The 22,240-nt window shown below is 39.7% G+C and overlaps 1 protein-coding gene across 1 annotated transcript in view; it reads left to right on the top strand.

Moving 5' to 3' along the window:
• Positions 1-22,240, top strand: part of prkd1 (protein kinase D1) — a 68,055-nt gene that overhangs the window by 38,268 nt on the left and 7,547 nt on the right. Inside the window, exons 8-19 of the mRNA XM_005728694.1 lie at positions 1,904-2,105; positions 2,191-2,314; positions 3,239-3,316; positions 3,536-3,703; positions 7,570-7,681; positions 8,588-8,640; positions 11,858-11,930; positions 13,158-13,264; positions 15,735-15,896; positions 17,091-17,189; positions 20,507-20,667; positions 20,913-21,019. Of these exons, the coding sequence (XP_005728751.1) occupies positions 1,904-2,105; positions 2,191-2,314; positions 3,239-3,316; positions 3,536-3,703; positions 7,570-7,681; positions 8,588-8,640; positions 11,858-11,930; positions 13,158-13,264; positions 15,735-15,896; positions 17,091-17,189; positions 20,507-20,667; positions 20,913-21,019 (1,446 nt within the window). The remainder of the gene's footprint in view (positions 1-1,903; positions 2,106-2,190; positions 2,315-3,238; positions 3,317-3,535; positions 3,704-7,569; positions 7,682-8,587; positions 8,641-11,857; positions 11,931-13,157; positions 13,265-15,734; positions 15,897-17,090; positions 17,190-20,506; positions 20,668-20,912; positions 21,020-22,240) is intronic.

Raw genomic sequence — 22,240 nt, 5'->3', positions numbered from 1 at the left:
TGTATATGCACTTTCACTACATTCATGTATCTTTTCTGTGCTTATCCTATTTCCCTCCTGCCTCCATGTTCAACACCCTTTGCGCAATGTAGTCACCATCCCACCACTGCACACGTCTAACATGTCTAAACCTTGCCTCTCTAGCTTTGTCTCCAAACAACTCAACCTAAGCTATCACTCCGTTGCATTATTAATTCTCATTCCTAATTTTGTCCATTCAACCCTGACACTCATCTCCACCAACACCTTTGTGCACTGACCAATGCTTTGGATGATTGATCCCTGGTAATGGACCAGTCATGTACTTTAACTCCCTTTGCCCCGGTTTCACTGTTACTCCTACCTGTCTCTCATTCACACATGTATTCAGTGTAAAGGGGCCAGAGCAAGAAGGGGCTGTAGACAAATACTTTCTTGGCAGTTTCCCTAACCACGTCAGCTGTACTTTTCCCAGTCATCTGGCAGTTCTTCCCTACAACCCTTAACTCCTTCCTAAATGCTGCATAACATTCTTCCTTCAGCTTCCATAACTTAGTCCTTTTCTCATTCCCTTACTCTTCTTGAGTTCCAAAGTCATCCTGCAGACTACCACCTAATGCTGCCTAGCTAGATTTCTGATACTACCTTGCAGTCTCCAATCTTTGTCATGGTCCTTCATGGTCTGTTTGCTGTTTTGGGTTTATGCTGGGTTGGGCAGATCTTGGTAGGACCAGATCCAGGGTTCACTCTCCACCAGATTTTATGCCTCCTTTAACTGGTAATCTGGCTCCTCCGTGTCTCCTGTGGTGACACAAGCTTTCAAGTGTAACACCTTCATTGCCATGTGTCCCATTTGTCCCCTGCCTTAAGAGCAGCTCCACCTCCAGTGTCCCCTAACTGTCTCTGTCAAACTGGTCTTCTCCTCCTGAAATCCTTGATCAAGAAACTCTCAATTTCAACTCACCTGCCTCTTCACCTTCCTACGACTCTGTCCCCCTGCAAGTATCTCTTCCAGACCAACCAAGTAGGCAGTCAAATTCACTCTAAACAACACTCTCTGGAGCTATTCTGTGGATTATCCAAGGCTAACTCTCTCAGTGACTCAGTGACAGGTCCTCCTACCTGCTTTGTTTTGTCAGGAATCCGTGTGTTTACCTCTCCTTTCAACTTCTCACTTACTTTAACTCAATAAACCTGTTGAACTTTAGACTTGTCAGTGTTGGGTCCTGTTTTGCAGCCTTGTTAGCTGTATTGCCAATTTAGCATATGACGCCTTCTACAAAAATCAACCTCTGTGCACCTTTCTCCACTCTTATACGTCACCTTTTGTTTTGTTTTTTCTTAAAGCATGTGATCACCACTACTACCTGCTCTTCTGCAATTCCTTACATCATACTTTCCCAACACCTCATCAGCTCTCTACTCTTCACATACATTTCTACTGAGGTCTAATCACTACTGTCTCATCTCTGGGATACTCTCTACAGGTTGTTGAATATATTCTAAAATTTCAATGATAACATTCAACGTCACTCCTTCGATCTAGTTTCAAACTCATGATAGTGTCTGACACTCTTGACCTCCACAACACCACTTGTGGGCTGACAAGACAGCTGAACTTTTTGAAAAGTTTGTGTCCCGTTACTTCTGGCATGAGAGTAAAACAGGAAGCCATAAAAAGACCAACAGTCAAACGTGGTGGTAGTAGAGTGAGGATCTGAATGACTTTCTGTAATTGATGGAATCTTGATTTCTGCTCTGTACCTAAAATTCTGAAGGAGAATTTCCTGTCCTGAAGCTTAGCACACTCGGATTATGTATCAATAATTTGATTTGGTTTGAAACACATTAGCATAACACATCAGTCCACCTCTGAATGGTTTAGAAACACAAAATGAAGGTCCTGAATTCTATTGTTGCATAGAACTTCTGAGCCCAGGTGCAGAATCGGATGCCCTCATGGTGGAGGGTTGCCTTGATGACCATGATATTGACAGAGGGGGTAGCCTCTTGGATGACATGGATGAAGCGCTGGCCTCAGAGAGTGGCTTGCTGCTAGAGGCAGGACCCAGCGATCTCTGTGACATGCACGACCCTGACCTAGATGAGTCCAACCGAGCCATCAGGTACTCGCATAACAATTACACACAAAGAAAAATATATAGTACTGAGATGTTTCTGAGGCTGGGTTTTTTTTCGTGCCCCTTAAAGCCCCTCCACCAGCAACAACATTCCTTTGATGCGAGTCGTCCAGTCTGTCAAACACACAAAGAGGAAGAGCAGCAATGTGATGAAAGAGGGCTGGATGGTCCACTACACCAGCAAGGACACTCTGGTACATCTTTCTTTTTATGTTTAACAGTCTATTTACCTCACCAAATTCGTGTTGTGGATGTTGTCTTACATGAAGCAAACAGCTAGCGCCCTCAGGGTTTTTTGTTTGTTTTGTTTTTGTTCTGTTCACTGGTTCGGAAGTTATCAGGCTTTGCCTCAGTCTTAGCTTTGTCATCTACTCCTTTAATTTCACCGATTCCTCTGTCTTTGTGACATGAAACAGTGGCTTCTCAGTCTAATGATTAGTCAATCAGCACCCTGGGGAGAATTCGTGTAATTGTTAAATTTTTCCCAATTATTTAAACACTGTACACTTTAGAATTATAATTTAATTCATAATTAAATTATAAAAAAAGACCTGAACCATGTGGAAAAACACAGTTTATTCTCATTACATTTCAAGAACAAGCAAAGAATCCAGTTGTGATGCTGTTTCTGAAGTCTTTGAGTGAAGGATAAGAGGACTCAGAAACAGGACAGAACGCATTGCAGATATTTCACTATTTGTAATCAAAGTGCTGCTTCCAACTTTGTTTGACACATTATTATAAATATACACTTTGAATCGTACAAAGATTGTCTTAAGTGTTTGTGCTTCTTCCTATTTAAATAACGGAGATGGTAGGAAATATCGAAGAAACAAATAGTGAGAAATAATAAATGTTAAACTCATTCCTAATAGAAGCAAGAGTTATTTCTGAGAAAACTGCCACTTGTGGTTTGAGGATGTGTTGCTGTTCTGAAATTCTTCAGCTGCGTGAGTGTTAAAAACAAGTTGAGAGGCATTTACAGGTTGTCATTGTTTGTCTGCTTCATACTTATTTGCTCTCTTTTCTTTCCTCAGTTGTTTTGCTCTTTAATGTCACTCTTTTTTCTTTGTGGTATTCCCTTATTTTTCTTCCTCTTCTCTCTTGCAATGTTTCAGAGGAAAAGACATTACTGGAGGCTAGACAGTAAATGCATTACGCTGTTTCAGAACGACACAGGAAGTAAATATTACAAGGTAAGACCACTACCTTCCAGCAGTTTATTTGTTGCTGCAAAGTCATCACTGCAGGTGTGCCTGTCTTTTAAAGACTAACTGCTAAGTTTCAATGTAAATTACTTGCAACACAGCACACCCCTAAACTACAGATTCAGGAGGTACATCATGTATGGTGTACTGGTGCTGATACTGTAAACTGTATTCCACCCAGACCCCTTTACTTCATCCTCTCTGCAGGAAATCCCTCTGTCTGAAATCTTGTCTCTGGAGCCTGCTCAGAATTTTTCTCTGCTTCCTGATGGAGCCAATCCTCATTGCTTTGAGATCGCCACGGCATCACTGGTTTATTATGTTGGAGAGAACCTGCAGAGACCTGAATCATCTGTGACAGGCAGCAGCATTCTGGTGAGATGCAGATTTAATCTGATATGATGCAAGATAGGTTCTCTAAGATCATAATTAGATTTGATATTTTTGATAGATTTGATATCATCCTTAATGTGCTTGCATGATATCATGCAAGCACTTTAAGGAGAAATGTTTTTCAACAAAGTCTTAAATCGGATATGTCAGAGCTGGCAAAATCAAGACATTTGTCACATTTGTTTTTCATAATTTTGAAAAACTCACATTTACATGAAAGATTTAAATTCACAGTTGATCAAATGTCACTGAGTACTCCTTACTAAAATCTCTTTTTCTCCAACCCTGTTCTTTCTTACATCTTTCTTCATTCAGTTCAGTTCAGTTCAAATGTGATGATTATTTGCAGCTTGCAGGTTGTAGCCATCAGTAATAGTAATAAATCACACAGCAATAGTACATCGAAGATACTGAAGTGGGACATAACTACCATAGCTATGGTAGCTACCATAACTCAAACAAGGTAGTTGCAGTAGGCTAATGTTAGTTTTTAAATAAAGAACTTACTTCCAGATGTTTCTTTAGGTTGGAGTCTTTTGATGCTGAGAGCAGCTTGGTTGCTGGCAAACAAAGTTTGCATTGCACGGTCAGATTTTGCCCATCCCATTCTTCTCATGAAGTGGTGTCAGAATTTCCAAGTAAGAAATGCCTTCCTGCCCGTTCACTGCTGGCTCAGTTGTGCTGGCTCTGGGTTCATTGTGTAGCTGACACCACCAACATTAACTGGACGCTCACATTAGAGCCTCTTATTGTGTGCTTTGTTTGGGTTTCCGGCAATGTGTGGAATTACCAAAATTAGAGAGGGGATAGCATAACATATGAAACAGGAAAAGATTGCCGTGTAATCCGTTTATTTCAACAAAGTAACTGTATTCTAATTATCACCTATTTAAGCAGTAACTGTAACAGAATACAGTTGCTCATATTTTGTATTTTAAATACGTAACGCCGGTACATGTATTCTGTTACTCCCCAACACTGGTGACATGAAATAATAACACCCCTCAAATGCAATCATGTTAAGAAAGATATTTGAGAGATATTGGTGTAAAGATTAAGGGGGTGAAAGTTAAAAAAATGTCAGCTATAAAAATATTAAACTAAAAGACAGAAATCGAAAAAGTGACGTTTCCCCTCTGTGGTACATGGATTACAGTCTTCTTCTACCATTCCTACTTAGTTATTTCTGCAATGAGAAATACTTTCAAGTTAAAATTTTACATAACTTACTTTAAAAAAAATCAGAAACTACTAATATTTTTAAAGTTTGTTTAAAGTGATGAAGTGCGATTTTAAAAATCTTTTCAGATAAAGTTAGATCAAAGTACAGTACTAATAATTCCTATATGTCTCATTCAGGATTCAGACTGCTCTAAAGACTTGTTTTTTAAACTCTTTGCATTTGTGAATTTATGTTTTTTCTGATAGGAACTAAATAACTAAATATTTAAAATAAATATATAAAAACAAAAGACAAAATAAAAGCATGAATTCTCCATTCAATTAGCCATGAGGGCTCCCCCTGTCTTCCTCTGTGGCCGAGTACAAGCCCCTTAACCCCAGAAATGGGCCCACTGAAGGTTGCCAGGGATTGGCAGATGCAAGTGGACTTGGATCCCACAGAGATCGTAGCACCTACTCTGTGACCAGACCTCGTCCTTTGGTCTAACTCCCAAAAACTTGCGTATGTCATTGAGCTGACGGTACCATGGGAGGAAGCAATTGAGGAAACATTTGTGCGTAAGATGCTGTGGTATGCCAACTTGGCAGCTGAGGCAGAGGACAGAGGCTGGAAGATCAAGGTGTGCCCGGTGGAAGTGGGATGCAGGGGCTTTGTTGCCAGTCCAACAGCAAAACTGCTTAGAGAGATTGGGATCAGAGGACAGGCGCAATGGCAGGCTATAAGAGAATTGGCTAACACTGCTGAGAGGACCAGTCACTGGCTATGGCTAAAAAGTAGGGGTGGGTTTTAATAATCGATTCAATTCAATTCCAGAATCTCAGGTGAAACGTCACAAAATTTTGACAACCACCAAACAGCTAAAACAGTAAATGAGAGCAGGTACACGGCTTCTGCACAAAGACGTAAACACAAAGTGCGGACCCGCGGATCAGAATCAGTGAGATGTGACTTTCTCATCCGACGGCACGGACACGGTCGGGGCTGAAAGCCAACAGCTCGCTGATTCTGATGTTTCGGCGGGTCCACGCTTTGTGTTCGCGCCCTTTTTGCGCTGATTCTAAAGCTGTTAGTTTTATCTCTCTCCAAACAATATTGACCAAACCAGCAGCAAAAGAAGATCCAAACTACGCTTCACATAAACATCATCATGAATTCACTCTTACTTTTGCTGTTTTGCTTCCATCACAATAAAATCACACTTCATGCACAGCTCTCGCTCTCTCTCAGTGTACTTCAAGAACAGTTTCCCGTCTATCCCCGAAATCTGTTTTCTGCATTATTCGCTTGCTTGTTACGCACAACACTACCGTTATTTACAGCGCTGTCGACTGATGTTTTTTTTCCCTTTTACTTACTTCCGAAAAGAAAACCTAATTTCCGCCGTTCAATAGGCTTCTGAACTTTTTAAAATTATGCAAAATGCAAAACGCTCAGCTGTGTCTGTAATAAAACCGCTGTAACTTCAGAGGTAATGTTCATGTGCTGGTTAATGGTTTTCTTTGGTTTTTGATGTACTGTGGAATATTTTTATAAAATCCCAGGCCAGGAAAATCACCTTCATGCTTTTCTGTGTTTTATCTTCAGCTACTTTGACACAAAAGCATCTGCTGTCATGCTCACACCTTTGATAAAGTCTCGAAAGTGTCAGCTTCCTTTTTATAGATACAAAAATATGTAAATGTACTGATCTGAATTATAATATTTCTGACTGTCTGAGGCAAAATTTCCCAGATTCAAATCCAATTGAATCGAATCGTGGATCGAATCGATTCAGGACCTTGTGAATCGGAATCGAATCGATTCTAGAAATCAGTGACGATACCCAGCCCTACTAAAAAGGGCTGCCTTGGGTAGCTAAGGCAGTCAGCTAACCGCGAGACACAAGCCCAGGATTTATCAACCCGTGGTGTGCCTACCTCAACAGGGGGCGTCAAAAGGGTAAAATATAACATTAGAAATTTTGCTGGTTGACTGATACAGCTGTCTCAGGGCCTCCTGGGGACTGTGCAGTTAACCTCATGGTAGTGAAACCAAAAGGAGGAATGAAAGAAAAGAAAAATATTCTGCTCTTCTCCCCTCTGCTCTTCCTCCCAGTGGGGAGGTAAAGCGTACAGCCCGATCTGGCAGGGAGGTGTGGGAAGCCAGATTGGGCGCCCCCCCTTCCGGCTATCCTCTCTGCTCTCTCCTATCTTGTCCCTTTTTGTCTTACTTCTCTCTATCACCTTTTCTATCCCTTTGAAGAAGTGAGGCTCCATAAATGTTAAAGAGGTAAGTATTATTTCTCAGTTTCAGTGATGAGATAGAAGAAAATAAACTGTAGAAAACTAAACAGAAGAAGAAAAATAACAAAAACCAGTGACACACTGGCAGGGCCTTCTTAGATGAGGGTGCCTAGTGATAAGGGCCGAAACACCCGATGAATCTAAGGTCCACTATAAGATCCCTAATCCCTAAACCTAACCAAGGAAGAAAAAAATGGCAGATTAGCCTGGGTAAAAGACTGAAAGCTCAGGCACACAACGCTGTATGCCGCTGATAAAGTTTCTGAGCTGCCTTTCCTCATAACAGCCAAGATTTTCTCCATTTGAAGCAATGTATTATCAGGGATTGTAACATCTAGTCCTTTTACTGAATCAAATTGTGAGTACCAGAATTGTGATTTCAGGTCAGCGGTGTTGGGCAGGATGTGGCTCGAATGTGGGAAATGGCCATCCAGCATGCTCTGATGCCAGCGGTTTCTACAGGAATTTGCCACAGTTCCCACCGCAGTGGACACAGTACGTTGTTGTAATATTATTGGCCTGTTAATATTACATGTATAAGTTAGCATTTTTTGAAGATTTTTTCTTTCTATCTTTTTAACAAAAAGCTTAAAGGGAGTTCAAATAAAAATGTGCTTGCATAGCTGTTACAACCACTTGATTTCAACAAATTAAGTGATGAACTAGTAGCAGACAATCTCAGCCACTCATTGAAAAAATGAGTTGAAGTCTCAAAGCTGTATACATGTACAGGGTCACACCTATCTCAACCACATTAAAGTATTTCCAGCACAGTTTTCACTTTGTCTCCAGCCAGAGACTATTTGGAACAGATAAATCACAAATTCAATGTATGATTTCTTTCAACTCAAGTATTTGTATCCATGTTGCTACTGAATTCTCCCAGAGAGTCTCAGATCCATTCAGGGCCAACAACACCCACACAAAACCCATCAGAGATATTTCAGGCATTTCACTGACGTCAAACCATCATGACTAACACTTCAGTGTGGTCGTAGTACCTTTTATGATTAAAGAAATGTGTCTCAACTAGCAGATTGCTAACTGGTTCACATTTATCACATATTTATTTCTAATGCACACCAGAAGTGTGGCTTAGAGTAAACAAGTTAATATCCTTTTACAGATGCCCTGTTTTTATTGTTTTTGCTTCACAGAGAGATGTGCATCCGCTGAAATCTGTCCTTCTGATGTTGATGAAAAAAAATCTCATTTCAACTGAAAGACTGTGTTTCACAATGTATATTATCTCAGATGCTTTTTTAATCATACAAAATCACAACAACAGTCAACTTCACATTGATAGGTAAAGACCTCAGAATAACAGGAGGATGCTAATTCACTGTTTTTTGTCATCCTGTTTTTTTTTATTCTAATCTTACTTGTGTCTCTCATTAACAGAGGAGATTTCAATCAGTATTTCAGTTTCCAACTGCCAGATCCAGGAGAATGTGGTAAGAGAAAAAATACAAATACACACACACACACACACACACATTTTTGGATTGCTTTTGCATAAAGTCTGTGGCTCCATAATGTAGTGGATAACATATTTGCTTGTTAAGCCAAAGCTTTGTGGTTTGAGTCCAGCTGGAAAGCCAGATCAGGAAGTAAGGCCATCCATTGCAGTGATGACCCCTTGTAACAAGGGTGTAGCTTAAGGAAGCTTCTTCTTCGTGTACCATATTACAAGGTTTAATTCTCTTGTAAAGTGTTTTCTGGCATTTGAGGACAAAATGAAATCGCTATGCGAATAAAAACTGTTCAGTGGAATTTCTTAAAATTTGGTTCACACATTCATGCACCCATGACATCGACGACATCAGAATACCAAGAGCCTCTAAAACTACTGACATGGCCGTCTATCTCCATGTCACCCGCTGGTTAGTAAAGTCCTTATGTTATATCATGAAGCCTTGTGCTGAGCATTTTCACCTTTGCTGTCTTGGTGTTTTGAGACTTGAGGGTAATGACTTTTCTCTGACAATTTCTTAACCAATGAGGATTCCTTAACTAATCTCAAACTAGCCTATAAAACCATCAGGAAAGTGATGTCACAAAGTAAGGGAGCCAACCAATTTTTATTTGAGATCAAAGTAATAAAGCTGAGAAACACTGAATTGCAGAATGTCACTGGCAAATAAATTTCCTTGCAGATACCTGCTCTGTAAATAAGAGTTAAAGAAAGTGACAGTGTTCTTTCAAGATCTACAAGTTCACAGGGCAAACAACGCATGTCACAATCTTCATCAGGCAAGAGTGCATGTTGTGTTTTTCTCTCATTTTAAATGAGACACTGACTTGCTTTGACTGAACATTTGAGATTTTCGGGTAGACATTTTTGCACCACGGTTTCACCCGACCTTCCACTAACGGTCAGTCAGTTAAGTCATGTGGTAGGATGTGTCCCCCTAGACATGATGATATTGGACAGCTAATGTTTTACATGGATGACCCAAACCTGGATTTGATGTTACATCAGCACCATGCTTTCATTCATGCTTTGTTTCCTGGCACTCCAACTGACACTGCACTCAAACCAGCATCAGGACATGTTGTTTGTATACCCACACTTATAAACAGAGTCCCCATCTTCAACCTCTGACAGACAACACAACATCCTGTTCATACTGAAATCACCTCCATCCAGTTCTTTTTTTCCCTGCTTTCTGTCACTTTCTTCTTAATTTGCATTTGAAGACTTCTGGGTCATGTTGCAGAGATTCCCAGAGCGTGTCACTATGCTTGAAACACTACATTTACATCAAAAAGATTTACATCAGGCTCCAATATCTGCAAATTCTATTCATTTTTCTATTCATTGCATTGCATATAAATGCAACTGCAGAGAACATCAAGTCCCATTTCTATGCAGACGTGCACCTCGCCGTCTCCAAGGTGAGCACGTCTTCAAACACCTCAAATGGAGATTACTGTGATTACTCACTCAGCCAAACGGTTTCCATGGTGACGATGGTAATTACGCAGTGAGCTCGGGGAAGGGGGAGGAAGTTTATAATATTGTATTTCTGTTCTCTTTGCTTGAGGTGTGATATTAGGCTGTCAGCTAACAGGGGAGAAAAAGGAGACGTAATTACAGACAAATGAAGGAGAAAATATTTTGCAGCTTTGGTGTCAAAGCTGTGGAGGATCACTGACGTTGTGTAGTTACACTGAGAGAGGTGCACAGTAGGCTTTCTCTACCAAAAAAATAATTCCGGAAATCTTCTCTGCCAGGTGATGAATTGATGCATTCACTTTTTTTAGTTGAACCCACTTTCTGTGAGCCTCCCTTGCTTTCCTTCATTGCAGTTTTCCATTCAAGGAACTTAACCATGACCTGAAACTTTAATTACAGAAACTTGCTGTTTCAGGCTATTTTAAACCCGAGAAAGGTATGCTTTATGGCCCAGAGTGCATAAGAATGTTTTACAACTTGTTGTCATAGACTTTATATTAAAAAGGACCTACGGTGTCTCCTGTGTGTGAAAATGTAAGTCAAGTCAAGTTAATGTTTATTTCTGTAGCACATGTAAAACAAAAAACTTAATAGAGCAAAGTACTATACAAGCTATACAAATGATGACTAAATTAGCAACAAATATGTGCTAAAATACACAGTCTCAGTAAGACATAATCAAAACAACAAACAGGGTTTACACAGTAAAAGCTATGATATACAGCTCAGCTAGAGCTGAAAGCCAGAGAGAATACGTAGGTTTTTAACCGCATTTTACAAATCACAGGGTGACTGGGTTAGCTCTTACGTGCAATGGTAGGTGGTTCCAAAGATTAGAGGCTGACACCAAAAACGCTCTGTCACCTCTATTTAAGCCTGGCTCAGAGAACATCCAACTTAGTTGGTCTGTAGACCTAAGTGCTGTGGTGTAGGGCTATAAATGTTTAGTTAAGTTGGGTGGGACCAGTTCATTGAGACTGAGACATTGTTTCTTTCCCAGTAGGTGGGGGGGAAACTTCTCAATTTTAAAATTAGTTGTATTGGCACTTAATTTGATCTATGACTTCAGGAAACAACGAGGAGAATGAGGTTATGGTCTCAATCAGTAGTTTCAAGATTTTTATTTTTTATCATCTTTTTATTATTAGTCTTTTGTAGGTTGTGGTCCCCGTTATAGTCAAACAGAATCCCAAAGAAGTTCATGCCTCAGGATGGACCTATTCTGTATTCCAATTGGTAAATTGGTAAAAAAAACTTGTGATGTTAACACCAGAGCACCTCAGTAAAAGCACCAATGGGTGACGTCATAGCGGACGGTGTTTGCTCTGCTAACTTGACTAAAGGATTTTTTTTTTAGTTTCCATCTTCTCATTTTGGATCTGCATATGTTATGCTTGGTTTCAAAACATCTGCCATCGCCCAACAAGCATTTCCTAATGTGTCCATTTGTAAAAAGACTAAGGACAAAACATTAAACTTCAGTTCCATCCTCAGGGTGGCATGCCCCTGCAACCAGCTCTTTTATCTCCATGGGCTGATAGATTTGGACACCCTGAACTTCAGCCTCTCACTGCATCCATTATCCTTTGGCAGGGGGTTTAGGCTTCGCTACACTGGTCTCAGTCATTTATTTCACTTTCATTTGACCCTTTTCTTGGACCCCATCTGATGATTTATGAATTGCTACTCAGGCTGTGTTTTGTGTTTTCCAGGACATCAACTCAGTGTATCAAATCTTCCCAGACGAGGTTCTTGGCTCAGGACAGTTTGGCATTGTGTATGGAGGTAAAACCTGAATTTGAGACACGCTGTCATTGCACCAAATGCATAATGTTTTCTTTTTCAGCACAAAAAAAAGAATCTTTTATTTCCAATACATGCAAATGTATTTTTTAAATTTCTGTGATTTTATTCTCCTGTGGAACGCATTCTTCATCTATGAGACTCTGCACAGCTAAAGACACAGGAAATATTACTTGGTTTTAACTTAGAGAGAGAGAGACAAAAATCAGTTGGGCAACATGAAACTTAATCACAATTCATTTTTGTTGTTTGTCATTAATAAGTAAGAAAAGAAATTACATCCCTATTTTCACGAAAGCGAGGAAATGTAAATAGAAATAATAATTTCAAAACCATGTTCATTTTACGTAGCTGTTTCAAGTTACGTAGTTGAAACAGTGAAAAATATCAGCACATTTTTAAATTGATGCCAGCAACACATTTCAGAAAAAGGTTTTGTAAAACGTGCCACAAAGAGCCCGATTCATTAAGATGAAATGTAACCTCTTTGAAACACAGTGCAGGGAAAAAGTTCAGTGATTTTGTTTGTCGACATAAAATTGCAAAAAAATTGGAAATTTCATCTGTAGTGCCCGATGTTTAAAAAGTTCAATAATCCTGAGAAATATCTTTAAGCATGGGATAAGACCAGGGAGTAATTGTGACCGCCAGGTCCACATGCAACAAAAAGACACGATTCTGTAGTAGAAATCACTGCACCAGCTTCACTTACTACAGTTATTTAATTCTGCTCTCTTCTTCCAATCCAGTATCACAGAAAAATTATACGCACACACACAAGCTCAAAACTCCTTAGCTGAGGCTTGGCTGTCGTTGTGTTTGCCAACACCATACCCATATCACAGATATGTGGTTAGATTTTGAGGATACTAAAAGTAAGACCATAAGGATGTAGAACTTTCTGTATTCACAGTGGTGCTTAAACACATATGTTAATAATGATTATGTTGGTAAAGAAAAGCTCCCATTAAAAGGGGATCCTGGAGGACATAAGGTAAGATAAACTTTGGAAACATTCTTCAGATGTCAAAGTTTATCTAAGCAACGCTTCAGAAATCGAGAATATTGAAGAATATTACATTTACCGGTACAGTGTTTAAACCCATGAAAACCAATTCTCACATTCAGGTTCTTCAACTTGTTGCTTTGATTACATTCTGGAACAGCTGAGTGTGCTTGTGACTCAGATTGGGGTTTTATTCCACGCAGGTAAGCACAGGAAGTCCGGCCGAGACGTTGCCATCAAAATCATCGACAAACTCCGCTTCCCCACCAAACAGGAGAGTCAGCTGCGCAATGAGGTGGCCATCCTGCAGGTAAACACACACACACACACACACACACACATCCATGCTGCTCAGGATACTGTTGGCAGGGAGTAAAAGTTCCTGTTGTGAACGACTTCATTACCGTGGCAACACTGTAGGGGTGTGACATCTGAAAATATTCCTGCTCTGCCGCCGCTGCTGCTACACACACCTGCACATAAAACACACTTGAGTTCACCTCAGCTGATATCTGTTCTGCTTGGCTGCTCAGCAGACTGGAGCTGTTTGGGAAATGGCTTTCTGCTACCTTTGGGGTCCATATCAGCTTTTTTGGCATTTTATTTGAATGATTGTTGTAGCCGTTAGGGAAATGGGTGAGGATGCTTTCGGATCTTTGAATCTTTAATCATTAATATCGTTTCTATAAGAGGCAAAGTACAGTGGATACAATTTTACATTCTTCATATTAGAGAGAGAGTTGTGGTCAGTGTACACTGGCACATTTACTTAAGCTTATTGTATAAAGTCATATCATGTTCACCCAAAACAGATTTATCCTCGCTGAAGTGACATAAAGTAATGTCTATGAGCTTGGAACAACCAGAGCTCTTCACAGATTGGCTGGATGGGATCGTTGAACCAAACAAGCACGCTCATTTATACAACTGCAGCGTCTACATAAACCACCCACACATATTACAGTATGACAGTGTTTTTTTCAAAATATAAGCCGTGGCATTCCTTTATATAAACACTCTAAGAACTGCGTGTTTCATGCCTTTCACTTAGCCAAGTCATGCCAGCACTGCTTAAGTTCAACATCCTGGCGCTATACCCATCCTGCTCTCTCTTCTTCGTCTTATGAGCATCATGTTTTTGCTTTGGTTTGCTAAATATAAATTATAATGTGAGCCAGGACAGGAAGTACAAGTAAAGAAGTAATATATTTGCCACCGTACCTCCCAGGGAGAGAAGCAGGCGCACTTGTTCTTGATCAAATACATCTATGATAACACGATATTATGCTCTCTGTTTCCCAAAAATGACAACATAAAAGCCATAATAATTTAAATATTAGTTTATTGAAAGTGAAAATAGCAAAAACAGCGCTATCCATCCTCCGAGGCCATTAAAAATACTCGCAAGTGCCATCGTGATTGTTAATATTCCATATCAGTGGCTTATTGCAATCCAGTCAGTGCATTCAAAGCAATGGTGGGAAACCTTGCATCTGTGGGATTAGGGACTTCGACATGTATTTCCCACGTTTGAAGCACGCTGTCCCTGTTTCGCAGTCATCTATTGCAGAGCAGAAGTTGCATCTCTTTCCCTTCTGTCTCCTTGTGTTGGCTTCTTGTGTGACGTGTTGATCAGGGCCAGGCTCAGATTGCTGTGCTGCCATTGCCACTGCTGCTAAAGCTCCCACGCAGGGAAGATGGTGTCATTTTTGCATGCAAAGAGTCATGAGGGCCTTTGACATAAACGTTTCCTTTGCTGCCTCAGAGCTATCTTCATCGTTCATCTTGGAAGATTAGGTGAAGCGTTTTTTGAACAGAAAATCTTGATGTTATAACTTTCCCACTCTTAAATTCACAGCTCAGATGAATTTATTTTATACTAATATTTACTTATATGTAAAACCCCTCATTAGATCTCTGTTTTAATCTCAGATTAGGATAAAAGACTGTAACGTGTTAGATTATTTTGTTACATATTGTGTTTGTGTCATGGCAGTCTCTGACGTCTGACTTCTGTTCCTCATGTGCATCATATGTGATCAGTCCTGTGCTGTTTTACTATTTCACTGTTTTGAGACTCTCCCATAACACTTCAAAGACCTTTAGGTGCCTGTCATTGGAACCTAGACACATGCAGTGAAAACACAGACAGTTCTTGTGACAGTGTCAGGGTAACTCTTGAACTCTGTTATCACTGTCCCTTAAAAATGTTACAAAGACATGGCATGTACAGTTTTCAGAGTTTCAAGAATCCTCAAACTCGTTGATTTTTGTTCAGTCAAACTGAAACAGCCTCAGTGTACAAATATTTTTACCACCTTTAAAACTGTATAAAATGTTTCATTAATATCATATTTGAACTTTAAACCATCAAATTTCAGAATAAAAGAAATACACCTAGTTCTTCTGGTGTCAAAAAACAAAACAGGTCCAATTTGTCCCAAAAAGCATGCAAGGGTTAAAATGAAGAAGAAGGTGCTTGTGTTGTTAAATTTAGATGTGGACATAACTCTATTCACAATTCATCTTAATCTGTATTCCAGTTTAATTAACACTAGCATCCCCAGGCTTCTACCTTAAACCATCACTGCATACAAATAACATAAATGCTAAAAAGTATGCAATTCATAGTAAATACTTAGGATTAAAGCATTTTTATTACCAAATATGGTAGGTTCACCTGAAGAAATCCAATTTAAAAAATCTTTAACTGAATCTCCCACCCAGGAGATTGTAAACTGTTCTTAAACTGTCTAAACTGATCTCTCTTGTCCTTTCAGAGCCTGCATCATCCAGGGGTGGTCAACCTGGACTGTATGTTTGAGACACCAGAGCGAGTGTTTGTGGTCATGGAGAAGCTTCATGGAGACATGTTGGAGATGATCCTGTCCAGTGAGAAAGGCCGACTTCCTGAGAGGATCACAAAGTTCCTGGTGACACAGGTGATACTTTGCCTCAATTATAACATCACCCTGTCTGACCCTAACTGTACAAACAAAGTCACAAAGGTTTGGGTCCATAAATTTTGCCTTTGTTAAGAAAAATCCAGTGACAACATCCAGGACAAATGGTAAATGGATTGATTCTTATATAGCGCCTTTCTACTCTCCCGGAGTACTCAAAGCACTCTGTACAATGCCTTCGATGCTTGTTCCCTCCTGGGAACACGGCGGGTCTGAGCCCGCGCTGGAATGGTAGCGCTGGGCAGGATGGCTGCTGTGTTTGCTTCGGATTACTCCTCACCCCCCCACCCAACCCTGTGGCTTGTCACGTGTTCCATAATGTTATGCTGTGGACATTTATGTAACGCTACCGATCTCCGACCTGTATCTCCATGTGATGTCTGTGTTGTGTGTGTAAGGTGGGGGGGGGGGGGGGGGGAATCCTATTTCACTGCACGTGGCGAATAAAGCCTTGATTGATTGATTGATTGACCCAATCACACCCATTCTCACCAGCACTTTCTCTGAACTTAGTGCTTTCTCAGTACATTTACACACATTCATACTCCGATAGATGCATCGGAGAGCAACTTGAGGTTAGTATCTTGCACAAGGATACTTGATATGCAGATTGGAGGAGCCAAGGATCGAACCACCAACCTTCCGATCAGTAGGTGACCTGCTCTACCTCCTGAGCTGAGAGTGTTTAATAATCATGTTACTGCTGATAGGAATTACTGGAAAAATTCTGATTGTATAGGTCTATAATCTCTGCTCACATTCAGCCAAATGATGCAACACTGATCAGACACTTCACTGTGCACATGAACAATGGGTAAGAAAATGAATAGAACATAACTGAAGGCAGAGACTCGCAAACCAGCAGTAACTAAAGATGGATTCAGTAAAGGCCTGGCAGAGCATCTCAAAGGGAGGTTGTAAAGTTCAGACAGTAAGTGAGTCTCATTTGTGTTATGTTGCATTGTGCTTTTGTCAGTTATGTTTGTACTTTTGACTGGGGACTAAAATTGAAATTAAAACTGAATTGAATTGAATTACGGCCTGATCATAGTATTTTAGTGTTCCCCTTGCATAGATTTACTGCCTGACCGGTGCCATTAGCATTGAGTGTTTGACAAGAGGTCCAACATCATTGTAGCAAATGCAATCTGTGTTTTTCTGTCTCACTGTCAGATCTTGGTGGCGTTGCGTCATCTCCACTTCAAGAACATTGTCCACTGTGATCTGAAACCTGAAAATGTCCTGCTGGCTTCTGCAGACTCTTTCCCCCAGGTAGTATGTTTATGTGTTTATTTGTTACGCTTGGACAGTACCTGTTTTTCAAATGGAGATGTGTATCCACCTTAAGTGGAGGAGTTTAAGTATCTCGGGGTCTTGTTCACGAGTGAGGGAAATGGGAGATCAGCAGACAGATTGGGGCTGCGGCTGCAGTGATGTGGGTGTTGTACCAGTGCATCGTGGTGAAGGGAGAGCTGAGAGTATAAGCTCTGGATTTACCCGTTGATCTACGTTCTCACCCTCAACTATGCACACGAACTCTGGGTAATGACCAGAACAACAAGATCATGGAACTTGCTGAAGCCAGTTGGGAAAGCAAGGCACAAAGCGTATCTTTCAGGCATTGTATGGTGGACTGAAATGGAGTATTACTATCTTAATGTTTTAAACATTAAACCCAATATCCTCATCAGCACTCACTGTTTTTCTCAATTCAGCTGCTGGCGTGTTGCTGCAGGTGCTCTATCATGATTCAGCCTTGGTTCTGCATATTATTCATGACAATATGTAATAGTAACAGAACTGCTCTGTCAAGTAGATGTTTTTGCTAAGGCTGAAGATGATATTTGTGAGACTGTTAAATAGATGTTGTGTTTCCACCCAGGTCCTGCACCGTTTAGATAATATTGACTACCTTTATTCAGGCTTATGCAAATAATCTGTTAAAGGTTTCAAATTCTCAGTTATTAATATCTTGTAACTTTTAGTATAGCTGTTTAAAAGTTATGTCAGAATTCTTCTAATTTCTAATTTTATCTGAATTATCTACAGAAAAATTTGCATGTCTTGACAACACTGGCAAACAACAGTAGTAAAAAAAATGATGTGTGTTGAGTTCCGAGCTGCAGAAAGAGTGAAGTTATGCAGTGATAGAAACAGAAAATACAAAACACGCACACGTATTAGTATTTGTGGATGCAAGCAATAAAAGTTGGACATAGACACTCCATTAGCTGTCAGTGTAACTATTAGCAGCTTCCTTCAGTGTTCGGTCTTTAGAAATAGCTGTTAGTGTCAGACAGACTAACTGTTAACTCTAGTGATGCATCATTTAGCTGTTTGGCTCATAATTCCTCACATGATACTTAGTGTGTATCATCTGCACAGCCTGTTCCTCTGAAATATCATGAAACAAACAAAATGCAAATATCTGGCTCCATTTGGAAGAGATGTGTTAACGTTCGCGTGTCAGCCGGTTGCCATAAACAAGTGAAATCAATAATTTTAAAGAATAATATGACATTTATCAAAATCCTCTTTTTTATCTTTCTCAGAATCAGTTGAGGTAATTGGCATCAGATTTATGTCTGTGTTAGTAAAGAGAAAGTATGTAAACTAGTTTGATACGACTGGGAGAAAGAGAGATGTTGTTGGCATAGCTGAATAAAACTGTCAGTTACAGTTCTGTTTAGTCTATATAACTAATGTACACAGTTAGTTTGTGCTACAGGTAGCTAGAAAGCTAACAATATATTTAGCATATGTTAAGAAAGGAATATTAAGTAGGTCAAAAAGTTTGAACTCAGGTTTGATATTTTGAAATCATATAGAGAGAAACCACATTCCTAGCCTGACAATGGAAAAATACTCACTCAGCTTTATTGTCATGACACAACATTTATGTGACAAATGAATACTATAGGAACTTCTCTGGTTCTACACTATAAAAGTGCAAGTCAGCAAATGTCAAAATGAAAGATTTACGTGTCTATGTAGCGCTTACCTTTACTTGAACGCTGAACAATTTCTTGTTCCACATGGCGGCATAATTTACCTATCCAGAAAAATACACAAAGAATATTTAAAAACGCATGTAATTGTCTGTACTTTGAAATAAAGTTGCTTTTGGGGGGGGGGGTTCTCTGTATATTATTGTTTTTCCTCCACGGATAGATGATCCAAGATCTCCCAAAACATTTTTGTCCAGTTTTGTCTGTCATAATGGAGTAAATTTTTGTCAGCTAGAGAATAATAGTCAATTCAGTCAATAATGTGACTGAAAACTATGAACATATGATATTTCTTTTTTGGTGGGAAGTACTATAAGGTCATAAAACACGGTAAAATCACATTATTTATAGTTTGAAAAGCTCTAAAAATGAGGTAAACTACTACTAGAAGATCTGCTAGATCACTGTGGCTCTGTGACTACTGAGCTCTACTATGCTAAAAGTTATAAGTTAAGTTTTAATGTGTTATATTTAATATAGAAATAAATTAAAAACACAAGTATGACTTAGTTGATGCATCTGATGTATGCCTAAAAATAATTTGCATCACTTGAGATGGTTTCAGGTGACTAGAGCACCTCAAATTTCCAGGCATCAAATGTAATTTTTAGAAACCAAAACCAAGCAATGCATATGTAAACATTTAGTATAACTATTCACTCATATAATGTGCCAGTTTCATCAGCCTACCATTTTTAGTTATGACCACAGGTGTGGGAATAGGTTAGGGTGAAAAACTGAATTTCCTGAATTCTGGAAGAACACTAAAGTTTGAAAATGCTCTGCCCAGATGCTGATTGATGAGATGCAACAATGTCACTATATCACATAACCTGATAAATCCATGTGGTTCTACAACCTTACAGAGAGACAATTTTGATATCCACTGAAACCACCTTGTGTGGTTATTGCTCGATAAATAGTTATTGATTTTTCCTACATTAAGACTCCAAAACTAAGTCTCAGTATTTGAGTATCAGGATGGAGAGACAGCCCATGAAACAACTCGTAATACATTTAGACAACGATGTGAGATTGCATGTTTAGGTCTGCAAAAGAGAAATGATTCATCACAACCTTGAAAAGAGCTAACATATCCATAATAATTTCCATCTTCCTCCTGAGTGTGAGTGAATCATCCAGCAAGTTAACAGCAAACAGTTTTTTTTTTACTTTTAGTAGCTTCGTTACACTTAGAATCAATCCACATGTCCATTTAAATACTAACACCAGGTTCTGGCTACATGATATTTCTTTCTGGCTAGATGGTTACTATGTTAGATCAGGTGGTTAAAGAGTAATAAATTCCTGTCCAAGACACTGATAAGCCTCACATTATAAAGACAAATGAATGTCAAATGTGTCACACTACACAGAAAAATTGACTGTTTTAGATATTTTTTGTGACAAACCCCATGTTTTTACTACATATCACTGCTATAGTCTAGTATTACCAGTCTGACAGTTGTGTAGGTTAAGACCATAGATATAATGCTGTGAAATGACCAGCCAGCTTTTACATTGTTTTACTTTTACCTCCACTACTAACAGCTTTAGTAATTTATATTGCTCCTGCTGCAGGTGAAGCTGTGTGATTTTGGGTTTGCTCGAATCATTGGTGAGAAGTCATTCAGGCGTTCAGTGGTCGGAACACCAGCATATCTTGCTCCTGAAGTTCTGAGAAATAAAGGCTACAACCGCTCTCTGGACATGTGGTCAGTTGGAGTCATCATCTATGTCAGGTAGGATGAGACCTTTACTGATAAACATAATAGTCTGAGTAGATTTTGGTTTAAAATTTTATTCTTCTTTCTGCTTGTCTATTTCTGAATTTTTCCTTTATCTCATCCTTCTCCTTTTTTAGTTGTGTTTCTGTAAACACAATGTAACATCTATAGGATACTATCTATACTTTAATGAATTTCTATTATTATGAAAAGATTAGTGATAAATGTGCAAAAAACTAAAAGTATTTATGTTTTTGCAGTCTCAGTGGGACGTTCCCTTTCAATGAAGATGAAGATATTAATGATCAGATCCAGAATGCAGCCTTCATGTACCCCCCTCACCCCTGGAAAAAAATCTCCCAAGAAGGTGTGGCATGTTGCTGAGCCTCTCAACCAGAAGTCTACAAGACCTAAAGCTAACCCACAGAAAACCTACTTCATTCAAAAAAGATCTGACATGATGAGTAACATCTATTTGTGACATAATTGTCATATATATCTCTCCACAAAAATGTCCAAACTATCCTGGACGAGCCCCCATTTATGTTTTACGGCCTGGCTCAAGCCCTGTGTTTTCTTCTGCTTGTTACTGGTCCACCTGTGTTACCTCTGCGTGTCTTCCCTATGTTGCCTCAGCGTTATCTCTGTCAGCTTTCCCTGTTTCCCAGTTCCTCATCCCCCGGTTCTGCTCCACCCTCAGGTTACATGTTGTGCTTAGTTTTCCCAAGTTTAGGTGTTGTTAGTTTTCTCTGTTCCACCGGTTTGCAGTATTGTTCAGCCGAAGCCTCGCTGTCCGTTCAAAACATTCTCCTGCATCCGTGTCTGCATTTGGGTCCTCATTCTTCTATCATTCCACATGTCTGTTGCCGCAGCCATGACAAATATGGAGACTAATACCAGAATTTAAATGAGAAGAGGTTTTATTATTATATATAGCACCTTTTATTATTTATGTAACACATTAGCTAAAATAGCTGGTACTACTAAGACAGAGACTACTGTGCCTCCATGAAAGCCTGCCTCATATACTGTATGCCTTTATCCACACCTGACTAGGTGTGGTCAATTAGCAACAGCTGAACACTCCTTCACTACCACTTCAAAGAGATTAGGGGCTGCAGAGGGGCGCAACAAGCTAGGTTAATGCATGCATCACTAATAAAGAAGCCTATTCTTTCAGCCAGCAGAGGATAGCTTCCTTGGTTTCAAAGATGAGCTGAACATTGCTGGTGTCAGTTTCTTCTAAAGCATTTTTACTGGAATTATCTGAGAAAAATAGTTGCAAGGTTCAGACTGTCAAAGAAATCAGTGCTCTAGTTTTGGTATTTTATTAGCCTGTCATTAGCTTGTATGTTATGGACACTAGTTGCTAACAGAGCTTGCTAGCCTTAGCTTATGACATGGCACTCTGGAATCTTATCGAAATATAGGTCGTGTCCAAATTCATGGGCTGAGGACCCAGCCTTCGTGGTCTACGTGGGCCGGGTCCTCAGAAGGTCGGGTAGGCCGGAAGTAAACGGCTGGGGAAATTGGATGGTCTAGCCTTCTGATTAGCGTCACCGCTGTCTCGGTGTAGTTTAATAAACTC

Source organism: Pundamilia nyererei, unplaced genomic scaffold, assembly GCF_000239375.1.
Source record: "Pundamilia nyererei isolate P.nyererei 1_Seehausen unplaced genomic scaffold, PunNye1.0 scaffold00029, whole genome shotgun sequence".
Taxonomy (NCBI): domain Eukaryota; kingdom Metazoa; phylum Chordata; class Actinopteri; order Cichliformes; family Cichlidae; genus Pundamilia; species Pundamilia nyererei.
Note: the sequence above shows the minus strand (reverse complement) of the source record. Positions and strands in the feature narration are given on the sequence as shown.